At 58.0% G+C, this 10,568-nt stretch overlaps 1 protein-coding gene across 1 annotated transcript; it reads left to right on the top strand.

Moving 5' to 3' along the window:
• Positions 1 to 3,547: 3,547 nt before the first annotated feature.
• On the top strand, positions 3,548 to 10,460 carry LOC107076564 (protein mono-ADP-ribosyltransferase TIPARP-like). The gene is made up of 7 exons (XM_069187649.1): positions 3,548 to 3,573; positions 5,015 to 5,802; positions 6,323 to 6,485; positions 6,705 to 6,874; positions 6,956 to 7,067; positions 7,493 to 7,626; positions 7,721 to 10,460. Exons 2-7 carry the CDS (start codon positions 5,024 to 5,026, stop codon positions 8,169 to 8,171), a joined length of 1,809 nt encoding a protein of 602 aa, XP_069043750.1. The 5' UTR covers positions 3,548 to 3,573; positions 5,015 to 5,023; the 3' UTR covers positions 8,172 to 10,460.
• Positions 10,461 to 10,568: the final 108 nt, after the last annotated feature.

The following is a 10,568-nucleotide window of genomic DNA, read 5'->3' as shown; positions in this document are numbered from 1 at the left end:
GATGAAGTCAAGAACTGAATGTTTCAGATTCTGGGGTGGGGGTCAGTATCTGCTGCTTCATCTGGGACCCCTGCGTGTGGAAATGGCCACTTTAGGGCACCAGCAGCCCACGTTCCTTCTCCTCTGGGCGGCAGTGCAAGTCAATCCAGCGATCGCGTCGGTCGCGGTGCAGAATCCCATGGCGCACAAGGTCCTGGCTCGATCCGGATGAGACGGCCCACACTGACATCCTTTATCTGGTGTGAGACCGGTTTCCTGCTGGACATGTGCGCAGTGTGGATGCGGTCTCTTCCTGCTTTTGCCACGGGACAATCAAATTGGCTTGACCTTGTCTCCATCCCCATGTCGGGACCAGGGGGAAGGCAATTCAACGGACACCACAGGGCGTTGCCATCGTTGGAGCCCACCAGGGGGCGCTACAGCAGCTGCGCTTGACCACCTTACATGTCCCTGCTGGCTCAGATGTGTGGACGGACAGTCCAAGGCTGCACGAGGCTGGAATCTCACCAAATCCCATTGTGCCACCTTGTGACATTTTCACCATTGTACAGTTTCCAATAGGCCATCCTATACTAACCATACTGTGTCCTCTGCATGCCATACTCTCCAGTATGTGGTACTGCAGTGTCGTTCCTCCGAGGCGTGTCTGAAGGTCCCTGTGTTGCCCTCTCCTTCAGCGTCTCCTGTCCTGGCGGGCGTGTGACTTATCTTCTCAGGAGTAGCTCATCGCTCGGGACAGGAGGACTGGGCCCGTGGGAGGTGAATCAGAACAGTCTTGAGCCAAACTAGCAGGAGCGCACGAGGAACGCCTCCCGATCGGACTCATATGCCAATGCCATAGCAGCAGGCTGGGGGGGGGGCTTTACTGTGCTGGGGTAATATCTGGGGGCACGGGGGGGCCCCGGTTGCGATCTCGGTGACCTGCCTCCCCTGGCTGGGTCGGGATTCCTCGCGCTGGCCGGGTGGCAGAGGCGCAGGAGAGCCGGGGCGACAGGGACCCTCAGACCGGGCGGCTGCCCCTCTGCAGACCCCCCGGAGAGCCGCCTGCGCCCTGGTGCCGCGGTCAGAACCGTGTATATATATATAGACTCTATTGCACTTCCTGCAACTTTGCCTGTATTCTTATTCTACTGTCTTGCAAAAAAAAAAGAGAACACTACAGCCCTCTATTGAATGTACCTGCCTGCTTTACAAATAGAAACTGAATTTCATTAATATAAGCACCCAGCCTGTTCGCTGTAGGAAGCTGTAGAAACACTCCTGCTCAGCACAGAGACGCTGTTAACAGAGAGACACGAACAGACAGGTAGACAGTGACGGACAGACAGGTACAGAACGATGGACAGACAGGAACAGAATGATGGACAGACAGGTACAGAAAGATGGACAGACAGGAACAGAACGATGCACAGACAGGAACAGAACGATGGACAGACAGGTACAGATAGATGGACAGACAGGTAGACAATGATGGACAGACAGGTACAGAATGATGGACACACAGGAACAGAATGATGGACTGACAGGTACAGAATGATGGAGAGACAGGTACAGAATGATGGAGAGACAGGTAGACAGTGATGGACAGACAGGTACAGAATGATGGACAGACAGGTAGACAATGATGGACAGACAGGTTGACAGTGATGGACAGACAGGTACAGAATAATACAATGAACAGAGATACTAAGCCAGGTGAAACAGAAGCAGAAGTAAACAAACCGAGTGACAGAACAGACAAACACAGAAACACTGCTCACTGCGAGGACAGTGGGTGGCGCCAGAGAGCTGGCTGAGTCGACAGCAGGTGCACAGACAGCGATGTGTCTGTGTAACAGAATTCTCTGCAGTAAACTAAAGATTCTGAATAAAGTCTTCCGTAAGAAACACACTGTCTGTGTCAAGAGTGTGCTGCTTCTTTCTACGTTGATCCTGCGTCTAAACCGACGGCCCACCACGTCTCTAGAGCTAACCTGAATTAATCAATGGCACCCTAGCTCAACACAGTGCGAGCAGTTTCTCTCTTCCGTCTGCGGCTTGAGTCCTGTCCGCTGTCTCTGCTCCCTGACTGGAGACTCTGACTGCAGGAGCCTGTCGTCACAGCGCTGTCTGCTGGTGCTCTAGCAGCCTTAAAACTCTTTTTTTCATCATCATCCAAGGGTTCATCGTGTTTCTTGACATAGGTACATGTAATTGTTTCGTGTCTGAATGGTTTTCACTATTCTTCCCACAGTCCAAAGACATATCGGTAGGTTCATTGGCTTCTGGGATCTGTTGTGAGTGCATATGTCTCTATGTGTCCCAGTGTCTCCCAGGTCATTCTGAGTGTCCTTGTGTCTCCCGGGTCATTCTGTGTGTCCCAGTGTCTCGCAGGTAATTCTGAGTGTCCTTGTGTCTCCGAGGCCATTCTGAGTGACCTTGTGTCTCCCAGAGTGTCCCAGGTCATTCTGAGTGTCCCAGTGTCTCCCAGAGTGACCCAGAGTCTCCCAGGCCATTCTGACTGTCCAAGTGTCTCCCAGAGTGTCGCAGGGTCTCCCAGTCTCCCAGGTCATTCTGAGTGTCCCAGTGTCTCCCAGGTTATTCTGGGTATCCCAGTGTCTCCCAGAGTGTCCCAGGGTCTCCCAGTCTCCCAGGTCATTCTGAGTGTCCCAGTGTCTTTCAGTATCCACCCATCTGCACTGCAATAATCAAGCCTGGGAAAGACAGAGGCAGCACTTCCTCCAGCAATAATACTTGTAAACACAGCAAAAATGTGTTACACACTTCAGCCAGGTCGAAGCCCAGGTATGACAGGTGTGTTGTATTAAGCAGTAGTAACCCAGGTGTTAAACATTTAACTTATTTAATATGTGATTTACGCAAACAAGCACTGATCCCCGATCTTCAGTAACCACCTTTGTAAAGCAGAAATATATCCACACTGATGTACACTAAGCATCACGTGTCTGCACAGTGTGAACACTCTGGGCTGAACAGTCGCTTCCTGGTTTCAGCCCCTTTGCCCCTCGGGGGTCCTGCAGCCACGCCTCCGCCCAGTTTCTTATTACCGTAAAACGTCCAAACAAAGCCCACATTAATTTCGGAAAAGGCAGCAGTGCAGTTCATTCGGTTCGCCGGTACCTCATTAGAAGACACCTAAGGATGCGAGTCTCGGTTTTCCGGAAAAATAAACCAACTGACATTGGGTTTGCGGGCGAGGATCTGTGAAAAACCGGACATGAGCGAATAGGACATTGTGCAGCACTGTGATCCTGTGGCCGGCTGGGACACAGCCTGCAGAAATGGTATCTGGGGGGAGAGCGGTGGAAGGGGATCTGTACGCAAAGAGTGGTGGGTGTCCGGAATCAGCCGCCCTCCTTGTCGCCGTGACGTTGAATCAGATCCTCCGTGTGCGCAAATCGAGAAGGGATCACGGGAGGTCTGCGGGGGCGGGGACGCGAGATTTCCTGGAAGAGATTGAAACTCCCGCCCAGCCGCCTGCCGGCTCAATAAAAGAGCGAGGAGGGGAGGGCGGCTACACGCGAGCCGCACGGGCACGGAGGGAAGAGACTTCGGGACGCTAGCCGAGCTGGGGTGCGCTGTCCGCGGTTCGCCGCTGCCAGACGGGACGAGTCCGTCCTGCCTCAGCTGTGGTTTTCCTTAGTGAAACAGCCAGTCTTTTGTTTTTTGACTCCCCTGTTTTTGTTTCAAAGAAGTGTTAGAGGATTTTTTTTTTAAAAAGTGTGACATTGTTTTTTTTACGTGCTGTTTTGCTCGGCCCCCACTCTGTGGAAATCCCGTGACTTGTCTCCGGTCGCGGCGGCGAGTGGGGTGAGCTCCTGCCGTGTGGCGCAGTACTGGCCTGTCCACAGCGGTCTCGTCGTGTAGCGCTTGTACAGTGTGTGGTATGGGCGGGGCTCTCCGGTGATGGAGGCGGGACAACACCTAGCGCCAAAGGGAGGGTTTGCCGACAGGTGGATGGGAGGCCTCCTGGGAAAAACTAAGGTTGCTGCTGGAAGAGGTGTTAATGGGACCAGTCGGGGGCGCTCACCCTGTGGTCTGTGTGGGTCCTAATGCCCTAGTACAGTGATGGGGATACTATACTGTAAAAAAGGTCCCATCCTTCAGATGAGATAGAAACCCAGGGTTCTGACTCTCTGGAAAAGAGCAGGGGCGTGACTCTGGTGTCCTGGCTAAAATTCCTGTTATGGGCCTTTATCACTCAGTCCTCCTAATCTGCACTGCTCTGTTCTCCTGGTGTGTGGGGAGTGTACTGGTGCACTGCAGCTGCTGTTGCATCATCTGGGTGGGGCTGCACACTGGTAGGGTTGGAGGGGAGTCCTCATTACCTGTAAAGTGCTACAGAGGTGGAAGGAATTATTTGTAATTCTAAGATGAGTTAGTCTTGGATGAAACTTAAACACGCTCATCGTGTCATTTAGTGCAGTTTGCTTATTGAAGGGTCGCTCATCCTCTGTGTCCAGGTGTGGCTGTAACTGGTCTGGGGGTTAATTAAGCTCTTCTACAACAGTGTGTGAATTTCCCCCCCACAACCCCACAAGGGGGCACTCTTGTGATGCAGTAACTGCCCTGCCCTGCCCTGCCCTGGCTCCTCACCGCTGCCCCAATCGTACCTGTAACTTTTCCCACTCTTCTGCACGCATGACGATGCTGTTGAAGTCGGGTAGCTTTGTCCCCCTGGACCAGTGAAATGGGTGAGTAAGGAGGCCCTTTGTCTCACCTGGCCCTGGTTGGGGTTTGGTAGGCAATTGATCCCAGGATCTCATCCAGTCCTGTCAATGAAAGATGGGGCTATTGACTTCACCAGCATGGCTGGGCTGCTTGTTCCACACCCCCACCTCTCTCTGTGTAAAGAAGGCTTGGCTTGTCTTTGTGCTTTGGGTCCCCTATGACACTGGAGATTTGGTTCACCCCAGCCTGTTGGTGTGGGGTGTCCCCTGTGTCCGTTGATACCCCTGGTTTTGGGGGTATTAAGTGTGTCTGTGGCTGATCTGCCCCCTCCTCTTCCCCGCAGCGCTGCTGGATGATGTCCGTGGGTGATGGGAGTCCTCCTGGCCCCCCTGGGGGAGGCCTGGACCTGCTGACTGGCGCCCTGCACCCCCTCCTGGACAGCCCCGCGCCCCCACAGGGTCCCCCCGCGCCGGGTCCCCCGCAGGGCTACACGAGTGCCAGCTGCCCGCTGGTGTGGCCTCCCTCCCAGCCCTGGGCCCAGGCGCCGCCGCCGCAGTGGGGGGGCGGGGGCCAGTTCCCGGGGCAGCAGGTGCGCCCGCCCGGTGGGGACTGCATGCAGGTGCCGCCCCCGCCAGCAGGGGGCGCCAGGCCGGTGCAGCCAGCCGGCTGGCCCCTGCCCCCGCAGCTGCTGGGGGACGGGGGCGCCGAGGCGCGGCGGCAGCTGGCGCAGCTGTGCTCCTCCCACCGGAGGCTGCGGCTGTACCGGCCCCAGGCCCGCCGCCGGCCCCGCCGCGCCGAGGCCGAGCCGGAGCAGCGCCTGCGCGAGGCCGAGGGCGTCCCGGGCGGCCTGTCCTGCCTGGGCGCGCTGCAGGGCCCCTGGGCCATGGAGCAGCTGGACCCCCAGCGCTACCACACCCACCCCGAGCCCGACACGCCCATCTGCGTGGCCTTCCTGCACGGCACCTGCCCGTTCACCGCCGGCTGCCCCCGCCACCACACCCTGCTGCCCTACCACTGGCAGCTGCGCTGGGCCGAGTCGGGCCGCTGGGAGAGCCTGCCGCCCCTGCTGCAGGAGCTGCTGGAGAGGCTGTACTGCAACCCCGAGCACCACCACGTCATGCTGCTGCACCAGTGAGTCGCTCCTCTGCCCATCGGGCTCACCTGGCCTGGTAATTGATTAAATAGTTAATTGATTTCCAGGATGTCCTCTTTCTTAAACTGCGTTTTTGGTTTCAACATGGCAGTGCGGTTTGTTCCCCTCTCCCACCACCCTTTGTGTAAAGATGCACCTCCTGTTGTGACTTAGTCCTCGGGCTTGTTTTTGTTCTGTAGTCCCCTAGGGAAAAGGTAGGTTTTGGGTCCCTAGTGTTCGACTGGCTTAGTTTCTCCAGCCTGCTGCTGTGGGATGTCCTGTTAGTATTGTTGTTTCTAGGGCTCAGAGACCACAGCCCAGCCATAGCAACTGGACACAGGCAGACCCGGCTGTGCTCCCACTGCCACGGGGGCGATGGTACAGTAAGGTGTCTAATTCCCTGGTATTTTTCCCAGAGAAACGCTCCTTCCCTAAAACAACAAATCTAATCCCAGAATCCCACCAGGGGAGGAAAGCTGACGGAGCTGCTGCCCAGTGTGTGATCTCGTGTGCCTGCAGGAGTGTGCTGATGACCGTGGACATGGAGAGCATGACCGTCCAGCCCCCGCTGCCCTTCACCGCGCTGCGCCGCCTCTCCACCAGGGGCGTCCTCGGGGGCCCCCTGCACATCCCCTACACCTTCTACTGGTGGGACGACCCGTGCTGGAGGGAGTACCAGGTGGTGAGCAGGACTGGTCGAGCAGCGCTGTGCCACAGGCTCCACGGGTTTGAATCCGACTCGCGGTAAACGGGGCGCCCGTGAGGCTCCGCTGCGGTTAACTGGACCATAGGGAATGGCAGCTGTGCCCTCAGCAGGGGGCGCTAGAGGCCCTCCCGCGGTCTCGCCGTGTGGGTCGGTGGGCTAGCAGTGATCGGTGTTCTGGTCCCCCCCCCCCCCCAGGGAGCGGGGAGGACGGCGGGCGGCGCGCCGAGCCAAGGGGCCAAGGAGGCGAAGCCGGAGGCCGCGGCCTCCCAGCAGCCCGCGGTGCAGGAGTCCCAGGGCATGCGGCAGAAGGCCAGGAAGCTGCGCCCCGTCTTCCGGGCCCTCGTCACGATGCTCCCACACCTCCGGTCAGCGCCTCGCCCCCTCTGCGTGCTCGTCCTCGCCTGCGTGCCCCTGTTCATCCTCCCCGCCCCCCCGTCTCTCCGCAGCTCGTTCCCCGAGACCTGCTTCTGGGGGTCCCCGACTGGCCTGCCGCCCATGCAGGATACCCAGTACCCCACGACTTGGGCCAGCATGGACCCATCCATGGACTTCATCCAGGTGAGCTGCCAGAGGTTTGAGCCCGTTCCCGTTGGGGCACGACGGGGCCAGCGAGGGGGCGCTGGAGGGGTTCCTGGGCATGAGAGGAACCTTCCGTGCTCATCCGAAGGAATCCCAGGATTCCCGAGTTCTATCCCTGGAGACCAGCTTCATCAGCCCTGCTGTAGGCTAGTTTTCCGCTGGCTTTATTAGTCTGTATGCTTCTTCACTCAGCAGTGGGGCAGAGAGCAGCTTCGTTTGGCCACATGGTGGCGTCTGTGCTGTGTCCGGTGGTCCTTCTGTACACTGACCCAGTCTAGCGCCCCCTGGTGTTGTCATGTGGCCACTGTCTGACTGAACCACATGACTCAGGGGGCGCTAGGCTGGCTCAGTGCACAGAAGGACCACCGGACACATGGACCGTGCTGGTGTGTGTCTGCGTGCAGGTGAACCTGTCTCTGGACGACCGGACGTACTTGATCATCCACCAGCTGTTCCACCACACGCTGCCCGAGCTCAAGTACCAGCTGCTGTCGGTGTCCCGCGTGCAGAACCGCTTCCTCTGGGACAAGTACAAGCGGTGAGGGCGCCGTGCGTGGCGCGCGTGGCTTCCCCGCGCCCTGCAGCCCCGCCGGTCTGCCTGACCCTCCCCTGCCCTCTGCCGCCCCCCGCAGGAAGAAGGAGTACATGTGCCGCAACCCGGTGGAGGAGGAGCAGCGTGGCCACGAGCGCCACCTGTTCCACGGGACGGCGGGCGAGGCCGTCCGGGGCATCTGCAAGCACGGGTTCGACCCGCGCCTGTCGGGCAAGCACGCCGCCGTCTTCGGCCTGGGCACCTACTTCACCCGCAGCGCCAGCCTGGCCAACCGCTACGCCCTGCCCGACCCCCAGGGGGCGCACTACCTCTTCCTCTCCAAGGTGCTGGTGGGCCGCTGGGCCCAAGGAAAGGCCAGCCTGCGCCGCCCGCCTGCCCTCGAGCCCGACAACCCCGCCAGCGACCTCTACGACTCCTGCGTGGACAGGGTGGCCGACCCCAGCATCTACATCCTGTTCGACAGCGACCAGTGCTACCCGTACTTCCTGCTGACCTACAGGAAGGTGGAGCCTGTGATTGTCCTTGCATGAGCATGCAGCCGACACGCAGAGAGAGAGAGAGGCCTGCTGTCAACAACCGTCTACAATCCCCCACCCCCAGCACCGGCTTTCCTAACCCCCACCACCCCAGAGGAGTTTGGGCAGTGTGACCTTTGACCCCTGCTTGTGGCATCTCGGGGCTGGGGGCGTGACCCCATGGCGCAGAGAGCTTCACAGGCTGGCTGTCCGAGTTGAAGACCCCGAGTGCGCACGTCTTCCCCCCCCACCCCCCCTACTGCCTTACTCCCTCGTGCGTCAAGGTCCGAGCCCAGCAGGCGTCACTTGAGAGAAATCCGTGGCAGGACGCCTGCTGGCTCCCGCTCAAGGGATTCCGGGAAGAGTCGGATGTTTCTCCGAGTTCTTGTGTGGTTCTCGCTCTTGAGCCGCTGTGGGATTCTGGTGGCGGTCCTGCCTGGGTCGGGGGTGGGATCTGGAGAGGGGGAACGGCAGCTGCGCGCGGTCTGGGAGGAAGTGTACGCACAGCTGGTGGCTCAGGCGAGGTGTTCTGGGAAGACTCCAAGAGCGCGGAGGAGAAGGGGGAACGTAGGCGTCCCTACTCCTCTTTCTCCCGGTAACTGGAGCTCGGAGAGGGAGGGGGGCAGGTGGATTGTTCTCTGCCCAGTTCTCAGTTCTACCCCCCCCCACAATTCCTCCAGCGCCGTTCGGACTGGGCTGCCATCGTGCGCTTCCGAACACTTCCGTCAGTGCCAAAGGCCTTTGTTCTGGCTCGTCCTGTGTGAGTCATCGGCCGCGCCTCGTGACGGATCGCGGACGTCAGCCAGCCTGGGGGGCCGGAGGGACGGACTTGAGTCCGCTGCCAGTAGCGTCGCGTGGGGACCCGCTCCGTGCCCAGGTGCATGCTGGGGGTTGTAGAGGCTCGTCTCTAAAACGTTTCTTCCTTCTCGATCTCCCCTGTTTACCGCTTGACGGACGCCTGCGCTTGGAAGCTCGGGGAGCAGTGGACGAAGCTGACTTGTTGGTACTGGGAATAGTCTGGCGGAGGCTAGGCCAGTTTTCAGAATCTACTGGTTGTGTGTGTGTGTGTGACGATCACATACAGTAAATGCTTCTAACTATAGTGGACTAGGCAAGCTTGGTTTTTAACTAGAATGACCTTTTTAACTTTTTTTTTAAAAGTTTTAAAAGTGATCTTAATGTTTGTTCATGCAGTGGTTGGTCTAATGAGGGAGGAGGTTTCTGGTACAAGCCTGATATCCCCCGGGAGCCCTCTGAGGATTTGGGGGCTACCCCATCGGGGTGCTCTGACCCCGATCTCCTGGAGGGCTGCTGTCTGCTTTAATCTGCTGGGTGTTATACAGTAATTAAGGGTCCAGCTTCAGTGGCTTTCTTGAGGTTGTCCTGCGTGGTGGTGCAGAGTTCAGGAGTGCTGGGCCCCTGGGTTCAATTCCTGGGGGGCCGTCTGTGTGGGGTTTGTATGGTCTCCCCCTGTTTGCACGCCTTTCCTCTTGTAGACCCAAGACAAGCTGGTACAGTAGGTTAACCGGCAGTTGGGATTTTTAAACGATGAGTAGTAAGGGCCAGTAGGGCTTGCGACACTTTCTTGAGGTGTCTCGGGTTCGAGTCCTTCCTTGGCTGGTCTGCAGGTGCTCCAGAGGAACGCTCCGCCTCGAGCTCCTCGCTCCTTGTCAAAGTCGTCCTGCACCCCAAGTGCACCCGGGGCGGGAACAGTGCGTGACGGAGTCCGATCTCTTCCGGGTCGCGACACTGAGTTCCTGAGGAGCGGAGCTTGAGCAGGTTCGGCAGATCCGACGCCGGACGGGGTGATGGAATGGTCAGTGTGGGCTGGACAGACCTGGATTTTCACAGGGGAGAAGGAGGCTCTCTGGGGGGGGAGACTAAACAGCTGTGTTTAATGTCTTATCTGGCTTCAGTCTCTCATACCCACACTCCCTCTCTCTCCTGGGTCTAGTGTTGTTGCTCAATTGTTGTTTTTTTTTTAATTATGCATTTAAAAAGGGCAGGTGGCCTGAGAGTGCGCTGTAGGACTCGGGACACCCCTGGAGCTCGGGGGGGGGGGGAGGGAGGTGTCCAGATGTTGGGTGTGGGGGGCAGAAGTGTGAATGCCCGACTCCCGATCTGATCGTGCTGCCTTGTCTGCTGTTAACGGTTAAATGAACTGAGCCTGTCCAGAGAAAGAGTTACTCAATGTCTTTTTAAGAAGTTCAAGATGACTGTTGCATACTGTAAGAAGTAGCGATTAAAATCTGCTCTGGCAGAGATTCTCATGTTGTCTTTATTTTTGTTTTTTTGTTCTTTCCTGGTTCTGGGGTTAGAAACTGTGGTTTCAAGGGGGGGACTGGTGCCAGTGTTATCAAACTCCTCCTCTACCCCTGGCTGGGAGGGGGTGTATCTGCCCTTGGCCCCCAG

Source organism: Lepisosteus oculatus, chromosome 3 (genome assembly GCF_040954835.1).
Source record: "Lepisosteus oculatus isolate fLepOcu1 chromosome 3, fLepOcu1.hap2, whole genome shotgun sequence".
NCBI lineage: Eukaryota > Metazoa > Chordata > Actinopteri > Semionotiformes > Lepisosteidae > Lepisosteus > Lepisosteus oculatus.
The sequence above is the reverse complement of the archived record's forward strand: the minus strand, read 5'-3'. Positions and strand labels throughout refer to the sequence as shown.

Coding starts and splice junctions, on each gene's coding strand:
- LOC107076564 (XM_069187649.1), top strand. CDS start 5,024: ATGATGTCCGTGGGTGATGGGAGTCCTCCTGGCCCCCCTGGGGGAGGC. Junction 6,875..6,955: donor ACGATGCTCCCACACCTCCG/GTCAGCGCCTCG, acceptor GTCTCTCCGCAG/CTCGTTCCCCGAGACCTGCT. Junction 7,068..7,492: donor CATCCATGGACTTCATCCAG/GTGAGCTGCCAG, acceptor GTCTGCGTGCAG/GTGAACCTGTCTCTGGACGA.